Source organism: Sphaerodactylus townsendi, linkage group LG09, assembly GCF_021028975.2.
Source record: "Sphaerodactylus townsendi isolate TG3544 linkage group LG09, MPM_Stown_v2.3, whole genome shotgun sequence".
Classification (NCBI taxonomy): domain Eukaryota; kingdom Metazoa; phylum Chordata; class Lepidosauria; order Squamata; family Sphaerodactylidae; genus Sphaerodactylus; species Sphaerodactylus townsendi.
Genome location: NC_059433.1, coordinates 32,916,994 through 32,937,102, shown reverse-complemented (window position 1 = coordinate 32,937,102; position 20,109 = coordinate 32,916,994). Strand labels below are relative to the sequence as shown.

The 20,109-nt window shown below is 42.4% G+C and overlaps 1 protein-coding gene across 1 annotated transcript in view; it reads left to right on the top strand.

Annotated features, from left to right (window-relative positions):
• Nucleotides 1–20,109, top strand: part of ZNF407 (zinc finger protein 407) — a 530,175-nt gene that overhangs the window by 396,447 nt on the left and 113,619 nt on the right. Inside the window, exon 8 of the mRNA XM_048507663.1 lies at nt 15,122–15,300. Coding sequence (XP_048363620.1) covers nt 15,122–15,300 — 179 coding nt within the window. The remainder of the gene's footprint in view (nt 1–15,121; nt 15,301–20,109) is intronic.

Sequence of the window (20,109 nt, the reverse complement as noted above, 5' to 3'; positions counted from 1 at the left end):
TTATAGCAGCTAGCATTGGACATCTGTCACACATACTGTATGTCATAACAAATAGATCATAAAAAACCTCACAAACCTACAAATGTGGAAAAGCTGAAAGCATTGTTACCATGATGCACTAGCATTACTCCAGTTACTGTCAGTATTAATTCTAAACAGGTTTTGATTATTTTCCTTACGAAACATTGGGGTGTCAGGGCAAGTTAAAATACTTGGATGTCAGTGTTTGTGGAGGTCTTTTTGCCTGCTTTTCATTGATTCTGCACAGTGAGGATGTACAGATACATTTGATTGCCTGGCATTTGTAATGCAAGCTTATATTAAGGCTGTCTAAAAATCTTCAAACTCGACCTCAGTAACCTTCCTGTGCATCTTCTTCTGCCTCTGCAATAACTGGCAATTCTGGTTGGGAAGGCATGAATAAAACAGGAGGTTATCACCTCTGCTTCACTGACTAACAGCGGTTCCAGTCCTTAAATTTTAGAAATATGTTATGAAACTCAGAGCCTGGTCTCCAGATTCTACAAGATGCTAGAGGCTTTTCTTGGTTTTCTTTTTTGGGGTCTTTTTTTCCCCATCAGAAGCAGACTAGCACCCCTGAATTTAGGAAATAACTCCCTCTGAGATTTCAGGATCCGTATTAAAGAAGAGGCTTCCATGCAAAGCCAGGTTTTTTTCCCTGTTTGTAAAGAAACAGTATTGTACTCTCACTCATCACAAACTGAGGAGACGTATCAAGATACAGTTTGAAAAATTATCTTGTGCAGAACTGTAGTTCTTTCCAGTGGCGTAGCTAGGGGAAATTGAGCCCGGGACGAAATCTGAGTTTTTGTGAGATGGGCAGCTGCCTTCCACCACTACTACCAATGAATGATTTTTTGCACCAGGTCATCTCAAAGACACCCTCACAATATAGAACATGCCCCAACTCACAAATCTGAACAGAACACAGCAATGGGCCATGTCACACAGCAGAAATAAAAAATGTTGAAAACATTTTCAAAATGCTTTCAAAATGTGTTATTACTGCTGTGAAAATGTTTTATGGTGTTATATCCAGCACCCCCAATTGCCCCCCAGCATTAGAAAGACAGTACAGAGCCTGGGAGGAAAGGAGCGAGGGAGGGAGGGAAAGGGGCAAATTTCAAGTGTTCACAGTAGTTTCACATTTTCACAGTAGTTGCACACATTGAATTTTAATACTGACAATGTAAGGCATTTACTAACATGAATTCAGTCTTTAGAAAATAACTTAACTTAGAAAACTTGGAATAGCTTAAAATAACTTATTCTTTAGAAAATAACTTAACTTGCAATACTCGAAATAAAATACAAATATTTCTGTACAATACATTGGAATTAGTCTTCCATGGTATGGGTTTGTTAAAGTCACAAACCTTTATTATCTTTATACTGTGGGAACTATTCTTGGAATCATAAACATTTCAATAAAAATTCCCATCTTGGTTCCCATTCTGAGGATTCTCTCACAACATACTGCATAATACAGATACTAAACTGTAGAGTCTCAAATAGGAAATAAAACCAGGATTGATACTCCTCCTGCTCCAACCAGCAACATTCCAGGAGAGGAATTCAATACTTGGGGAATTTCTCAGTCAATTACCATCACCCAGGGACACAATATCAGTTACATTTTGTTGAATACAACCGTTTTTTAAATTAACCGTTTTTTAAATTAACCAAATTAGCTGATGGTGGAGACAAAATTGTGTCAGACCTAGCATTACTTGTATGATGGACAATAGCCTTTGTTGGAAGCTTAAATACAGTATCTGGAGAGTCAGCAGGAGGATTTGATGAACTTGGAGATTGGTTTGCATTTGAACAAGACACTTCCTTATCTAAGCTCAGCCCATCAGGAGCCTTCATGATATTGATGAATTGTAATCTAGTTCCTTCCAGTCTGTCTGTTCCTCCGATGATAGTAATCTGAAGTCAGCAAGGGCCTCTTGTACTAAATTAGCTGGCAACAGTGAAGGAGACAGTGGCATCAGTGAAGGAGACAAGGTCACCGGAGAGTCCTGAAGATCTTTACTGTAACTACCCACAGAGGGGCAATTATTATCCATTGGAGCTGAAAGTTCAGCCAGGTCCTGCGCCCACGTTTTCTCTTTGGGCTTTGTGGTTGAGTCAGTTTGAAGCACTTTAGTAGATCTTAGGTCAATTTCAACTCAATTGGGCCCATTTTATCAGACAGCTTTTTCCCCCCTTTACTTATGTGCACACAAATTGCTTCATTAGGAGAGTTATCTGGAGAACAGGATTACAGGATTATAGGCAAGTAAGGTTGGGCAAGAGGGGGAATTTCCAGAGCATAATGCATCCCTCAAGGCCTCTGGAACAGAATTGGGAGCAGAATTGAGGCGCAAAACATCCTCCACTTCCTCAAGGATATGTTGGTGAGAAGAGTGGATTTCATTCAGGGACATCTCAAGTTGCTTCCACTCATCCACTAGTTCTTTGATTCCTTTGGTAAAAGCTTCTGAAGAGTGTCCAGTTTTGTTAGGGTTTCCAACAGCAGTCGATTTGTTGAACTCCTTTAAATTTGCATTCCTCTTGTCAGGTGTAGCATGAGTGTCCTCAATGAGTCTGTGGATAGTAGTATTCCTAAAGAAACGCATAATTTTAATATCATACCTTCTGGGGGGAAAATGGCGATGTTTCAACAATAGTGAAGGCATTTTAGATGTACTAAAAGTTAGGGCAATTCTTTTATAGTAATCCACAGGGGGCAAGTATTCGTATGAAATCAACTGAATCTTGTTTGGAGCACACTTTAACAACTGGCTCAAAGAGAACCTAATTGCACTATAATTTGACCACCTATTTTGGTTTAGCTTGGAATGTCCAATATACAACACCACTCGCTCTTTTTGCAAAATTAACAAATTCATATTCATATTATCTAGCTTTAGCTGCCAGGTGGGCGTAGGCCTTGAAGGCCGATAGGCAGTGTCTGAATAAAAAGGAGCTACCACATCAGATCCATTTCCTGAAGCTTGTGTCTTTAAAAAAATATGAAAAAAATATAAAACAGAACTTTAACAGCTAGTGTGTAATTTGAAAAAACTTTAGTAGAAGTTTCAGGGCTTTTAGCTGAGAATTGGGGTTGTGGCTTCTCCACACCAGCTGGTCAGGAAATGAGCCAGCAAAAAACCCTCAAACTCTCTGGTTGAGCCAAGAAAATAAAAAATAAAACCAGCAGTTCAACCACACCTGATGATAGGGAAGCTCCAGGCTTCAGAAGTGCACAACTTGTTTTAAAAACAAAAAGGAAACAGAATCATTAGTCAGCACCGCTATTATTAAAATATTGTAGAATTTAGCCTAGTTTTAAAATATCAACTCAGAAGGTTCTTTACTATAGTCTGTCTCAACAAAATTGCAACAGAAATCTCTAAATTAAAAGAAAATGCTAAATACTAAGAGATAAAACTACAAAGGGTAGGAGAAATTTAAAACTTATCTTTAAAAGGTGGAGGAGCTCAACGAAGAGCGACCGCACGGCACCAACTCCCCCGCCCCGAGCCCCTTGTTCTGAAAACTCTAGAGTCCATTTTTCAAGGTCCTGTCTCCACACTTGGGGCCTCTCCACACTCAAGTCCATCTTTCAAGGACCTCTCTTCACAAATTGAGATCACAGGATCTGCCTTTTCATCCTACCTGTCCAAAAAAAGGAGTACGTGTCAGCTCATGACAATATTTGCTCCAAAGCCCAGATGGAGGTCCTTACCTTACCTTGTTACATCAGGGGCACCCTCCTAGCCTTTACTGATGCAAATCTGTCAATGATGTCATCAAAGTCCGTCTTCTCTGTTTCTTCCCTTTCCACACTCAGCAGAGCAAGATCACAGAGTCTTTGTTGCCCCATGGAACTTCTCAGATAGGAAAGTATCAGTTTCAGTTTGCTGAATGATCGCTCACAGCTGGCTATGGAAACTGCAATGGTTAGCAGTATCTGGATAGCAACACGGAGATTGAAGAAAGTGTATGCATCTCTAAACCGAACAATGAATTCAAGAAGTTGTTCAGGGCTAGTTATCCGCCGCTCATCTCGGCCTGACAGCAGCATTCTGCAATCCAAGATATCTTGATAGAGCTTCTGTCCATCCACATCACTGCTGTAGAAATTGCCCAAATTCACACACTTCTTTTCTAGTTCTTCTGTGTCCGTGCCATAACACAGTTCTTCAGTGTCAAGGAGGAATCGAAAGTTGTTATCAATGCTGTGCATACGAGTGAACCTCTCATTCATCTCTCTGTGAAGACGATCAAGTGCTGCCTTCATACATCTTTCCAGTTCCTCCTTGGCTGTTAATCCTGCATCTCTTGCTTTCTCACCAGGCATTACTTTCCTAAATTTCCTACGACATGCAAATTCAACATTAAATTTCTGGCACAGACTCAGTCCTTCATCAATTGACTTGCTGACCAAAATATCTCTGTGGCCAGCAAAATAATTTTGGAGACATCTTAGATCTTGGGCAGCATGGTGAAAGTTCATGTGGGGGCTCTGTAGCCTCCTTTGAACCAAGTCAATGCGACCAAGCACCTTGTCCCAAAATCCTAGGTACGTCAGAAACTCATAATCCAGCAGGCGTTTGATCAGTGCCCTCGCTTCACACCTTGTTGCATCAGTTTCTTTTGGATCGTCTTCCATGCTTTGGAGAAGTTCAATTATATCCTCAAGACACCTCTGGACAGGTTTCACTGCTTCTGCCTTTGCACTCCACCTGGTTTCAGACTGTGACTTGAGACTCAAAGGCACAGCCTGTTTGAGTTTTGTCCAGCGTTTGTCTGAATTTGCAAAAAACGTGTACAGACTATCTAATTCTGCAAAAAATGTGCCCATTGATGGTTCTTGAGAGGATGCATGAACACCCACCAAATTGAGTGAGTGATTGTCACAGTTGACGAACAAAGCCAGGTGGTTCTTTTCAGTTATTCTTTGATGTACACCACTTCTGAGTCCAGCCATTACAGCAGCATTGTCATAGCACTGTGACCGACAATCCTTAAGATCCAGTTTGTCCTCCTCAAGCTGTCTCAAGATTTCCCCAGTCAAGCTCTCTGCATCTTTCTTGCGGATCCAGATGAAACCAAGAAAGGACTCTCTAACATGGACTTTTCTGCTCTCAGCATCAATTTCCACGTACCTAACAACCTCTGACATTTGGTCACGGTGTGCCAGATCAGGAGTTGAATCAAACATGATGCCATAGTACTTGGCAGAACGAATCTTTCTCAGTATATTCTGACGAACTTCAGAAGCCATGAGGTGGATGAACTCATTTTGGATATCCGGTGAAAGGTAGGATACTGAGCCTGGATGACTTTGGATGTTTTCAAGGTGCTCTTTCATGACAGAGTCAAACTGAGCCACCAGTTTCACTAACTCCAGGAAATTTCCCACATTGGATTCAGTATCCATGTGAAGTGACTCCCTGTGGCCTCGATAAGGTAAGTTCTGGATTGCGAGGGTTTTTACACAGTGTAGGACTCTTTTCAAAATATTCCGCCACTTCTGCGTCTCCTTCTCAATCTGTCTCTGTAGATCACTGTCAACCATTCCCTTGTTCTCAGCCAAATTTCTCTCCATCACTTTCCACTGGGTAAAGCACTGCCGATGATTGCTCCCATTTTCATGATTAGTAATCCTCTCATACTTTTTCCACTGGTCAAACCCACATTCCCTCTCCAATGTGGACTGAAAATCTGATTTGGAAAATAGAAGGCAACAGAAACAGAATGCTGTCCCTTTGGACGGTGAATACATCAGCCATGACCGGGTTACCTCCGTACCTTGACCATCTCCCGATCTCACTTTGAACCACTTTGGGGACATGTGACGATTTTCAGGTGGTGTGGATTTGAAAGGCCCTTTGCTATTCTGAAAAAAACTAAATCCCATCTGTATCATCTGCATTCTCAATGCATCAGAGACGCATGGTCTTTGGGTTTCCTTATTGAATGGCAGAAGTCCCACGTCATGCTTCAGGATGACTTCCGGGATGGCAGGCGAACACTCCTTGACAACCTCCAGCTCACCGGATTCAGGTTTGTCAAAAGGTTCTGTTTCCCCAGCCGAAATATCTTCATCTTCCTCCATCTCAACAGTCTCTGATATCGCTGTCTTCACATCATCCTCTGCTTCTGAGAATGCTGCCACTGGGAAACTTATTGAAGGACCCGGTAACTCCTCAGGCTGCACCGATGCTGCTGACTCCGGCTTCTTAAAATAGGTCACAAAGCCTTGGCTTAATTTATTTGCCTCCTCCACTGCCAACTTCCGTCTCTTCCTTCCTTCTGCTCCACTCTCTTTTCTTTTCGGTTGTCCTCGCGATCCCATTGGTAGGTACCTTCAGCAAAACGTTAGGGAACAAGATCCGTACCGGCGACCATGGCCATTAACCTTCCGGAAAACCCCACTACAACCAAAGTATTCAAGAAGAGCCTTCGCTTGAGAATTTCAACTTGGATTCACCACTCGAATCGTTATAATGGTATCTTCTGATAATGAAATCTAAGAACAAAATGGACTGGAAGAGAAGGATGTAGAAGGCAACATTTTAGACTATTTCGAACTCAAGAATTATTGTGTGTTTGAACTGGGTCCTATTTGAAGAGGCATTACCCACTCCCCCCGCCACCCTCTCACAAGAACATTGCTCCTCTTCCTTCGAGAGAATCTAAAGAAACTGCATCTATGAAAGTAAAGAAACAAATCCATAAGAAAAAAGCCAATCCATCTATACAGCGGCAGTAATAAAGGCAAACATTAATAGCTTTGGAAGTTATTTTAAAAGCGGACTGAGATACAACAGACAATGTTATAATAACCTGAAGTACAGATCTATGATGAATACCATGTACAATTCTGGTCAAACCGTGATCTTAAAAAAGAATATTGCAGAGCTGGAAAAAAGTACAGAAGGGGGCAACCAAAACAAGGAGAAAAGACCGACCTCGGATCTCTTATCCAAGTACGAACCCGAGTTAACCTTGGCTTGCTTAGTTCCTGAGATCTGATGTGATCAGGCTAACTGGGGTCATCCAGGTCAGAGTAAGAGAAACTATACCATTAGTAGAATACCAGCAGCAAAGGTATTTAATTGAATAATTAAACTTAAATAATAGAAATCATATTAAGAATGTATCAGGAACCAAGAGTTTGAAAAAATATCTTACCCAAAATTCTAAGTCAAAATGCAATGAACAAAAGGTTCATTAAAGGTAAACTCAAACACAGTATGGCTGTTGGCCCACAAACATTGTAGGAATTGAAATTACTGGCTGTACAGATTCCTGTGAAAAGGGTGTGCTTTCATATGAGGAGCTTCTGCAGCGTTTGGGGACTCTTCCCTGGATTTGGAGAGGAGACGTCTGAGGGGGGATATGATTGAAGTCTATAAAATTATGCATGGGGTAGAAAATGTTGACAGAGAGAAATGTTTCTCTCTTTCTCACAATACTAGAACCAGGGGGCATTCATTGAAAATGCTGGGGGGAAGAATTAGGACTAATAAAAGGAAACACTTCTTCGCACTGCTGAAATATGATTGGTGTTTGGAATATGCTGCCACAAGGAGGTGGTGATGGCCACTAACCTGGATAGCTTTAAAAGGGGCTTGGACATATTTATGGAGGTGAAGTCAATCTATGGCTACCAATCTTGATCCCTCCTTGATCTGAGATTGCAAATGCCTTAGTAGCAGACCAGGGTGCTCAGGAGCAGCACAGCAGCAGAAGGCCATTGCTTTCACATCCTGCGTAGCCGATCTCCCAAAGGCAACCTGGTGGGCCTCTTTTGAGTAGCAGAATGCTGGACTAGATGGACTCTTGGTCTGATCTAGCAGGCTTCGAAGTTCATATGTTCTGTGGTCCCAAATGTGACCCTAGAAACAGCTTTGGACTCATATGGCCACCCATCTTGGCTTCAGATGATAAAGGGGAAACATGGAACGCAGGAAGCACCTACAGAAGAGAGCAGTCATTTAGCTGACTCTCATGAAGTTGGGAAGTCCTTTGGGGAGTGACTTTTTCTGAGTGTGACTACTAAAATGAAGGCTTTTTTTTAAGAGATTAGTAGATAAAGCATCTGATTACCTCTTGTAGTTTCTAAAGCAAAAACACATACATACAGAGGCATGTGGGGCTATAAGATGCAGTTTATTCAACCCAGTGTCTGGCCATCCTGTTCCTTGGTATCTTCAGGATTTGTTACTTGAAAGGAGCATGCAAAAGAGATGTCTCATTTGTTGACTTGTAAGAAATTGAATCAGAAGCCGGGTTCTCATTAATGCAGCAGGATCTTTGCTTTACAGAGTGATGGAAATGCCTACAATGCGAAATGAAGCACTTAAATCCCTTTGCAATTTTATCATGGTATATAAAATAAGAATGTTTAAAAAAAGGGTGTCAGAGCAGCAGTAAATGCAGTAGTTAGGAAACAGGTGCATTTCTAATCTGGAGAGAACTGGGAGTTTGATTCCCAGCTCTGTCCGCCTGGGCTGTGGAAGCTTATCTAGAGGAAATTCGGATTAGCCTGTGCATTCCCAGTGTGGGTGGACCTTGGGCTAGTCACAGCTTCTCGGAGCTCTCTCAGCCTTCCTGAACCTCTGAGACGACATTTAGAGGTGGAGGGGGAAGAGCACGGAGATTGTATGGGCTGCTTTTGAGAGTCTCCTACAGGAGAGAAAGGGGGGGATATCATCCAAGCTCTTCTTCTTAGAAAAATTATCAACATTCAGGTGCCTCTTTTTTGTATGACCTGCTACCATTATATTGCTTATCAATGAATACTCTGATCAATGAACAGCCAATTTATTTGGATCCAACCCACCATCTATATTGCTCTGCCTGTGTCTTTTCTTTTGCGGCGAAATGAAATAATGTATGTGGCGGGAATTGGGTAAGAGTTCAAAATTGAGAAAGAACAGCTGTTGTGTGAAGCATGCCGAGATTGCTTTAAAAAAACAGGAGAAAGAGGCACAAAGTGAGGGAAGATGGCAACATTCAAACTACCTTTTTAGGCCATGGAAGGGAGGATAGAAGCAGGTCAGAAGCCGCCGAAAGAAGCGCCAGCACCGGTTGGAGTATTTTTCTCCCCCTCCCCCCACCCCAGCTCTGTTCAAACCGGGTCACCTCTCTGGTCGGCCAATGTGTCGTCATGTCCAGTCCACGCATGAGGTCCCACTTTCTGCATTTCCCAACCCTCCCTCCGTTTGTAATGGCGTGAGTAACAAGCGGGTGCAAAGAGGATGGCATGCTGGGGTGGGTGGGGTGGGGATAATTTGGCTACAGGGAAAGATTGGGGTAAACTGGGCGCTGGGCGTGAAATCTTAACTTCTGCCGGGCCGGGGAACCATGCCACTGACTGAGGCATTGTTGCCTGCAGTGAAAAGCTCCGTCTGCAAATGGAAAGCTCAGATGGTGCCAGTTTGGGCCAAATCGACCCTGTATTAGCTTCTTTAGGTTAGGAGAAAGACTCCACAGCTTTCTTTCTCTGACCTTCCACATACAAGCAGCACAAATGATCCCCCAAGCCAGGCCAATACCTCCTCCCCAAACTTCGCTGCTGCACACTGAAGAGGCATTCCCCCAGCCCCATGCACAAACCCCCTTCTGCCAGGCCAGAGTGCAACTGCGTCGGCCGCTCTCTATCCCTCCCAGCCACAAGTTGAACAGATCTGCTGCTGCTGCTGCTGGGGATAGGTGTGCTCGCCCGGTGGCGGCGGTTGTTGAGGAGGGCCAAGGAGAAAAACGGCAGCTGAAGCCAGCCCGGAAGATGCAGTGAGGCTGCAAGGCAGCTGGCTGCGGGGACTGCCTGCCTTTCTCTCCCCTCCTGCAGACTCTAGACTCCTCTCTACCATGCGAGAATACCTGAGAATGGCTTACCGCTAGAAGCGGCGAGCAGCAGACCATCGCAGCGTGACCCCTCCCGCTTCAAGGCAGCGGGTCTGCCCCACTTTGTTTTGCAGGGTGACATTTGCTGCCGGCTTTCCGGGCGGCTGCTTACAACGGCTGGCGCCCTCATCCGTCGCTCCACCAAAAGACAGCGGTTTACGGCCCACGCTGCATGCTGCGGGTCCGTTTCGACGAACGCTTATACAGCGGCAGCTTTCCGTCATCCTCCCCTCCGCTTAGATTAAGCTTCCCACGCCTGCGGTGTTTGAAGCGGCAGAATGCACGCAAAGACTGGCGAACGCACCACTTCACTAGCGGCCGGGCTTACGCCTGCGCGCCGTGCCGCGGGCATTGTTTTCGCTGAGTTAGCCGCCATTTTCGCCTCCCTCCCTAGTAGCAGCTGGGTCGCTCCCGCATTTCTGCTCTGCCCGGTGTTTACCCGGCTTCGGCGGCATGAACGGCGAGGAAGACAGCTGTTCCCCCCCCCTCCCCAGCAGCAGATTAGCGGGCCCCGCCATTTAGTTCTGCCCCGGTGTGAGTTGCTTGGCTTTCCCTCCCTCCCCTCAACAGTAGATTCTGCTACGCCTGCTCTGCCTGCCGGGTGTTTGCCCGGCTTCCTGGCGGCAGGGCAGCAGGCAACTTTCCCCCTCCCCTAGCAGCAGCAGGTCGCGGGCCCCGCCTGTTCTGCGGGGCAGGCTGCTGGCTTATCCCTCCCCTCCCCTCCCCAGCAGCAGATTCGCGGCCACCGCCTGTTCTGCCTGGCTTCCCTCCCTCCCCTCCCCAGCAGCAGATTAGCCCTCCATGGCTCTGCCTGGCCGAGGGTGAATTGCTCATGGGTCCGGTGACGGGGCAGCACAGAAGACAGCTTTCCTCCCTCAGCTAGCAGATCTGTAGCCGCCCCATGCCTGTTCTGCTACCGGAAAGTTTACTTTGACTTCGGCGGCGGTATGCCCTGGGGCTTGGCTTTCCTCCTCCCCTCCCCGGCGGCGAATTCGCTACGCCTGTTCTGCGGGTGTTTGCCCGGAATGTCTCTGCGGCAGTGAGCAGCTGAAGGCTTATTTCCACTGTGGCAGAGCTAAAGGTAGAGAGTCTCCCACCTGCCTCTCAGCTACAGGGAGGGAAAGGCCTAGAGGAAGTCGTTAGTGGGCCAAGTTTCACCCGCCAGAAACGGCGTTTGATCAGGAAGACCAACGAATACCACCCCTCCCAAGCGGATGCCCCGCCTCATGACCAATCCCACCAGAATAGGCCGCTAGGCGTGCGGTACCTACGGTTTCAGCAGCTTACGTTTTGAAAGTCCCTTGGGTAGCCTTTCTCAAATTAGGTTCCACAGAATCCGGTACGATCTGCCGGCTGAAGGGGTGTGCAATTAGACAAAGAAAGGAGAATATAATGCAGCCTTTCCCAAGCTGCTTTCTTCTCAGTTTGTCACCGCGCCTATGCGCAAAACCCTGAATCCTACCGCCCTTCCGGCGGCCTCCTCTGCAGCCTAGGCACGCCCACCAGGAGGCCTGCTTGCGGGGCAAGTCCACCAGGCAAGCCCAGACACGCCCAGCAGGCAGCAGCAAGCTGGAAGTGTGGGGGAAATTTGGCGCCCCCCACGTGACTCCCCAGGGTCGCGCCCGGGTCAAGTGTCCCCGGATGTCCCCGTGGGCCCTACGCCACTGGTTCTTTCCTCCTTTTCTGATCACAGCCTTAGTGAAATAAAGCTGGATATGGGCAGGGAAGGCACAAAGCAGCATCTCTTACAATTAATAGCTATAAACTGGCCCCCTTTCTTAGACTGATGAATATTGAGCTAAGGAAGTGAAAGCTATCACTCCAACTTCCACTGAGATGCTAGGGGCCGCAGACTTACCCGGGTGCTGTTTGCCGGCCAGTTTGAGTAGCTAAGATTCTCTTATGCGTGTCTGCATTTCTTCAAAGCTCCTCCAAGATTTTTTTAAAAATAGAAAAAATATACTGCTGGAATTGTCAGGAAGAACTGAGTACAACTATGTTCTTTTTGGCAGAATCGGCACCCAGGATTGGAGTCTGCAGACCAAATGTCCTGGGGCAACCTTCAGCAAATGGAGGCAGGGAGAAACCCTTCATCAGCACACAAAATGCCGAGGCCAAACAGAGGGTAAAACTGACCAGAGAGCAAAATTGTTGGGCAGGAAAAAGCCTCTTTTCCCCTCTGACTCCTTTGCTGTCTGGAACCAAACAACCACCTCTTGGGAAGACTTCCCCTGGATGTCTTATTTTGGGTGTGCGGAGTGAAAAGAAGCCATTGCCTCTTCTTTAGACATCCCACAGACGTATTTTCAGTGCTGTGCAAAACGGACCACTCATTCATTTTCAGTCTTGATAAATTATCTATTAAAATTCAGTTCTAGAAACAACCTGTGGGATTGTGTTTTCATTAAAGTATCACTGGCTGATTCCGCATGGGCCAAAAACAGCGGTGTGAAAACGGTGTGAAAACAGTATAAACCCTTTTACACCGTTTTAAACCCTTTTATACCATTTTCACACCATTTTCACACTGCTGTTTTTGGCCCATGTGGAATCAGCCACTTATAAAAACAGTTGCTAGAAAGCATTACTTTTCAGTATAGCAATGACTCAACATACAAACATGTATGAGAGAATGGAGGACTAGCATTTCCATTTAATTATAATGAATATGATTGTGTCTTCTCTGATGTTTGAGTAATGAGTTATTGGATAGCGGGTGCCTATGCCAGAAGGTAAGCTTTGACAACACCATAAGGCAGATATCATATGACTACCTCATACAGGACAGCATTGAGCTCCTATTTTTAATAGACCAATCTTTTAAAGGGAGTTTGTCATTTTAGCAAAAGTCCTCTTTAAAATGTCTAGGATGCTATTCAAACTTCTCAACCTCCAGCTATCCTTTCAATTCTATTCTTGCAATTTTGTTCTTTCTTGCCAGTTTTCTGTTTTATTGGGAGGGAGGATTACATCTGGTTTTCCAGGTGAATGTCTTGATAACTTTCTAAATATTATAAATTGTCTTTATTTAAACTGTATTCATTTACACATTCAGTTTATGCTTACCAATGAAATTGCTTAGAGCAAAGGAAAAAAATGCTGACTTGTGATATGTTCATATATATCCTTAACTTCCTATAATATTTCAGGACCACTTTTCTCAGTTGTTACCTATTCTACCCTTACTGAGGTCCTCTATGCATGAAGGCTGCTCACATCTGATTGAGGGGAAAGTGGAAGGAATCGTCCTTGTCCATGCATTCTTCTGCATGCACCAAACTGCTCAGTCAAGAAAACACATGGGAATAACCTGTGCAAATGATAGATTCAGGTGCACACTGGTGTGCAGTTTGGATCAAAGCCAGAATGAAGATTTAAAATAAACATTTTACAAAATCTTGACTGAAATCCCATTTATTGAGGACATGATCTTGATATGAATGATGTGACCAGGAGACTAAGGGGAAAAAACCTAAAACTGAATCTAGGCCAGAGGAAAGTGACGCTGTTTGGTAACTGATGGAAGGGACTGTTTGTCAAGGGCAGATGGGCTTTCTTTTGTGTTATCAACCTCTGTCAAGAGCCTGGGAATATGAATGGAAAAGCAGGTTTCTAAAAGTGGGTTTCTTTTAAAATGCCCCCCCCCCCCCAATCAGTCATTCTAGTCATACTGATCCATATTACTGTAGCCTTGATAGTAGATTATTGCAGTGCCCTCTACATGTGGTTATCGATGAAGCCAACCTGGTAATTCTAGTTTGTAAGTGCCCATTTGCTAGCTGGTTCTAGCAATCTTACAATGCAAAAAAGTTACCGTTTTTTATGTCTACTGTAGCTTGTGAGTGTGGCCATGCTAAAATGGCACTGTAAATGATATTACACTAATGTTAGATCAAATTCCTACAAAAACCCATGCAGCTTCACTCTTTTCAGTGTGGCGGAAAAACCATGATACGGTTATCAAGGGCAGAGATGTTCAGAGGTGATTTCAGTTCAGAGACCTTTATTAGGCATCAGGAGATAAATACAGATTAAAAACTGTGTGATAGTATAATCCGGGTACAATTTGACAAAGTAAAATTGGGCCACACGCTTCTGGACCAGCCGTGTGGCCTTCGGGAGAGGCCTGCTTGTGCCTGGCTGCTATGACGCTCTGAAAGTTCCCACACTCCACCTTCCCTAGGAAAGGGAATGATGGTGCTTTTAGCACCTCAGAGCAGCCAGCCACCTTTAGCAACCAGTTTGCCCGAACCAGTGCAAACCAGCTGAATCCAACCACTGCTTGTGGCCTGCCAATGTGAACAAGCTTAATTAGCTTGTTCATTAATTTTTCACTGAAACCATCTTTCAGTGTCCTCAGCTACAAGTACGGACTAGAGGTTTGTGACAATGTTCAGAACACATGAATCAGACCATTATTCTATCAAGGTCAACCTTGCCTACTCTGACAGCAGCTCTTCAGGGTATCAAGTGGAGGTCATTCTCATAATCTATTACTTGATGCTTTTAACTGGAGATACCAGAGATTGAGCTTTGGACCTTCTACATACAAAGCAGATACTGTCCTATGGATCCACATCCCTTCTTTCCCAAGCTGGTTGCTGAACACAGAGCCAGATTGCACTCACCCTTTGATTGCTCCACAGACCTCCATGATGTTACTGGGTACTCTCTTGCTTCATTGCAAATCTTTTCCTCCACACTTACATTTACTATTTAGCAGATAAAATGCTGGTTTTTAAGCTTTTAAAATTTAGATTCTCCACATTTTATTCAGTATGCAGAAATGATAGTTTCCACAATGTCAGCATAATATATATGCAGACTTTGTGTTCCACCAGTGTTCATGGAATAGCAACAGATATTCCTAATCTCAAGTATTTTAAGGAAAGACTGTCAATTCATAGGGAATATCAGTTCATGGAGAAGATCGTCATGCACGGACATCGTTCCAAATGACATTATTTCAAAGGCATTTTTAAAACTATAAAACAATTTTTAAAAAATTATGGCAAGATCTTCCCTAAAATGTGTTTTTTTTCAGAAACACAGGTAAATATCAGTGCCAGTTGTATAATGGGGAATTATTTAAAACACAAGCATGGGGAGCCTAACATTTTCAGCAATATTTTGTTCAGCATCTTGAGTGTGCATGTGTAATATAACCTAATTATTTCTTTATTTTTTTTAGGTCTAACTGTGCTGAAAATATCCGCAAGCATATCCTACACACAGGCAAACATGAAGGAGTGAAGATGTATAACTGCCCCAAGTGTGAATATGGTACTAATATCCCAGTAGAATTTCGCAATCACCTGAAAGAGCTGCATCCTGATATTGAAAACCCTGACCTAGCTTACCTGCATGCTGGTAAGAACATTTGGTGTTGTTTCTATTGCCAGATCCTTCACCTTTCCAACACAGAGGCACTTAAAAATGGTTGTTAAGAAAGCACTTTTTAGTGTAATGTGCTTGAATCTGCCTAAGAAAGATGCAAGTTTTTATATAGTTTACTTTAATATGCTGTTAGTAACTTTGTAATCAGAGGAATTCCATTAGCAGCCTGAATAGCTTGGGAGCTTAACAGCGTCAGGCACAATTGGTGCTTGGATGGGAGACCACCAAGGAGGGACAGGCAGGCAGGCAGACAGGCAGGCAGATGCCTTTATTGGCACTATGATCAAGGAGGGATTAAGTTGTGACATGAAAAAAGGCAATGGCAAACCATCTTTGTTTGTCTCTAACCTGCATCATCCTATGGATGAAGTTGCTATGAGTTGGTTGTAAGTTGACAGCACACTCTTCTTGCATTATGAACTGAATTACATGTGACAATTTTATTTTTGGAGGCTTCAGTAGTGTGTGTGTGTGTGTGTGTGACAGTGAGTGAGTGAGTGAGAGAGAGAGAGAGAGAGAGAGAGAGAGAGAGAGAGAGAGAGAGATGCATTCACATTATTTGCATATGTATTTATATCTCAGTTTGAGGCACAATTTGGCCCCAGTACATGTTTCCAGAGCTAGGTATAAGCTCTGTTGTATAATAAAACACAGTAAAGAGAGAGAGAGAGAGAGAGAAACATCTGGACATTTGACCAGTCCCCCTCCTTGTTCTCATGTGATGGTCACTGATCAGTAGTCCCAGTGCAAATATAGTGAATGGTCAGGATTCCTGCCAGAAAATCCCTCTGACTGCTCGAGATATAAATAATTTTATCTGCACTTTTGTAAGTTTATATATAAAACAGAATACTGATCATAAATGTCACAAATAGTGCTTCATTTACAAGGAGTGACTGAAGCAGGAGCAATAACTTAACATTTTCCTAAATAATTTGTATTTTATCATTAATAAAATTAGATGGTAGGTAGATCAGTTAATCACCAAATACTAAGAGGCGTCTATCCTTTCTGTTTTACTTTGGCACCATATCATTGTTCCAACTTTGAACAGTTTGTTGTTTTTGGAAAACTGATACATTTTAGGAAAACGTTTTACTAACCTGACTCTTAAGGTCGCAACTCATTTTGGTCCCACATAAATTTCTTTTCAAGTATCCACAGCCTGCATGAATCAAGGCTGTAAAGGCAAACATATCTGTATGATTACATCATCAAAATGGGACAAACTGTGATCCTATCAGTTTTTAACAGTTGCAATATTCATGAACAGAATCCTGAGAGTTCAAGTAGTTAAACCCAAATAAAACTGTGATCTTTATCCTCCTTGACAGATACATTCATCACATTATTAAAAGGGGTAGGAAATGATTGCTAAAAGTTATAGTGTGATCTATTATAAGATCTTAATCAAAGTATGACTGTTACCATGTGGAAGCAGTAGTCTTCAGATGTCAAGTAGAGACACAAAATTTCATAACCTAAACCGTTTCTATTTAGTTCTCTCAGAACTTTGTTCATTTAAAAAATCAGTTTCCTTGGATTTATTTCCTGACATACATCCCTTGGTTTTATGAGTAAAAATTTTCCAGAGTGGTGTTGAGGACTCCTGAGATTTATGTGTGCATGTTAAGGTCGAATTGTGCCCAATATGAATAAGAAACAGAAACCAGGAAATATGTAGATTTTCAGTAACCAGATTAATTCCTCATTTAGATTTTCTGTATCTGGAATTATAAAATTATATGCTGCTTATTAATTAATGGACCAAATAGAATTGTCCATTAGGTAAATGTCATAATAATATATTTTATAACCTTGTGTAGAGCTGCTAAAGAATGGATATAGGGTTCAATTCTTGCTCAGATTTCAGCTTTCTGAAGTTGAAATTTCAGTTTCAATTTTGTATACCTGTGTTAAGCTCCACACATTTGTACACTTGATTGAATTTTTAAAATTCCGAAGTTTAAAAAATCATGTTAAAAACTTACTGTTAGGACAAATACAGAAAATGGCTACAAGCTGCTACAGGAGCCCAGTATAGCTGGTGAGCTTTATGAAGAAAAAGGTAAGCAGCAGCTCTGCTTCAAACAGGTTCGCTATTAGTGTCACTCCTTCAATTGCGTGTCAAATTGATTGACAGACAGTCCTTTTGAATTTTAATTGAAGGAAGTTTGAATTGAAGGAAGTGGGATTCATAGATGCCCCTTGCTTGTCAACTTGCTTGATTTTGTTGCTGATTTTTGTTATCAAATAACCTCAAGTTAAATTATATCTCTTGCTGGTATTGTTTTATATGAAAGAAAATTGTGTGCATTTACAGTAAAAGTACACAGTATGACCATTCAATTGTTTCCAAAGGACAAATAAAAATAAAAAAGGGCCACACACAAAATTATGTCACTAGCTCCAGATGACACTAAGTTGTTGGTATAATGGAGGTCTTGGAAAACATTTGGCACTTAATTGCTGGCAATATCCCAAACCAATGTTTTTAATCAACATTATAAGTTAAGTTCTCCTTTTCATGATAAAAGATGTAATGCAAAATAATGGTTGCATTATTTTAAAGGTCTGTCTGTCTTCAGCTGTACAGTTGAAAACAAGGCAACATTTTTAAAGTTTTTGTAGCATCACCAGACTGTGCCCTCCCCCAATGAAATAGTTATGAACGTGCTGTTTTAAAGTTCTGGAACATTTTATTGGGCTTCAGATTATTTGTTCGGTCACCTTGTGGTTTGTTACCTGAATGCTCTTATCCAAAAATCAAAACAGGCTCAGAACCAATTTCTCTCAGTCTAGTGTTAAAGTTCTAGTCCCAGCAACTCTGCAGATGTATTTGAAATGTGTGGAAGATAACTGGAAAAATCTCACATGGCTGAGTGGATCAAAGGTAGCATTTATATTGGCTTTGCATAGTTTCTTGCCCATCCCAACTAACAAATATACAGTCAGATACTATGCTAATGTTTTGCTCTAGATGTCATTTGCCATTGATTTTTCCTATGTGAACTAAGCAATTCACGTGGTGGATGATTGCTATAGTGCAGTGATAGTGAAAGATTCAAGAACCAGCCCCAGTGAACTTCATAGCATATTGTAGATGCGATCCTGGGTCTCCTGAGTTAAATACTTAAAAACACAATGGCACAATATCTGTTTGGCCTGATTTGCCTAATGTATATAGGTTACCAAAATGCATCCAATTTTGAACATTCTGGATAACTTGTGGAATTGGGGTCAAACAAATGGGTGATAAGTTTCCAGTTTCTACTTACATCTGTGATGTATCAGCACATTCATATCACTAAGGACCATGCCAAAAAAGTCATCACAGTCATCCCTCAGCTGTTCTTCAGAAAGCCATTTTTATATATCATTCCTATATATAAAAATATATATAAATATATACATATAATGCCAGCCTATCAGAATGGTACCAGTGGTAAGAATAACTGCCTACTTAAATGGGGGGTAAATCCATTCCAACACACATTTTAGAAAGAGATGAAAGTGATACTTTTTCAGAAACATAATTTCTGGAAAATATTGAAATAAAATTCTGCTGCAGCAGGAATGGTATATTCAAAATAGTGATTGTCAGTTTGAAAGGGAACAAGAGATTGACAGAATTTAATGCTCATTGACAACAATATCACTTGGCCATAATGGTTCATTTTTGTTATCTTCAATAACATGTTCGTATTCCTCGTTAAGCATCTTCTTTCAGTTACCCATCATACAGCACAAAGTTTAACTTGGCAGCTGTCAAGACTAGGTGAAGTTTGTTCAGCTGTTCACTCTTACATCCACCCACTCAAGCAACAATTCTGAAATGCTAAGTTAAGGGTTATATTTTGAAAATATGGTGATCATAGAAACCTTGTCAGCTGTTGTTAAAATTCACTTATACATATGCTATAGATAAGTAGACATAAGACAATAGGAAAACATAGCCTTCCATTTTCTTTGTGTGTGTGTGTGTGTGTGCCTTATATGCACTATTAACATGAATATTTTGGCTCATAGAAGACAACTGTGATTTTTTAAAAAATACATAAGTAACTTTGGATCCTTAGTGCTAGTTTATTGGAAGCTTTTAGAATGTGCAGCTAATTAATCAGTTGTAAGAATGGTGGGAAGTCAATTTTTCTCAAAGGCAAAAGAGAATTCCATTGCATGGCCATCATGAATTAGGAGATGTACAAGGACTGCTGCCCATGGTGTGCAATTTTCCCCTTCCTGTGGGAACCCAAAATATCTCCCCCAATCCTGGGAGTTCGTTGTTCCCAAAGAACAGGATTTCAGGGGCCATTATGAGCTGCTGTGAAAGGGAGAGGTAAGAAAGTTAAATTCTGTAGGCAGAAATCCTTGCACCCATAGAGATACAAATCTGCCTCTAAGCCTAAGAATTCTATTGATAGTTAACAATGAACAAGTTCCTTTTCTAGAATGACTATTGATAGTTGTGTTTACTCTGCGAGCTTATTATCCCGCACATTCCCTGTCGTTCTAATTCCCTTTTTCCAGTATGGTTTGTGAGTTTTAAATGGAAGGAATTAGTGGTGATACTCATTTGTGTCTGTATGTAACATGGCAGTATCATTTACATGTTTGCCTATGTTCTTGAAAACTGTTTTGATTATGGGCCTTGTAATTTGGTACTCTGTATTTGTTTAAAGACAATCTCAGGACAGTCAGTTTAAGGACGATCTCAGGTTCTATTGAGGTGGGACCGGTGGGTGCCCTGGAGTTACAGCTCCTCTCCAGACTATGGAGATC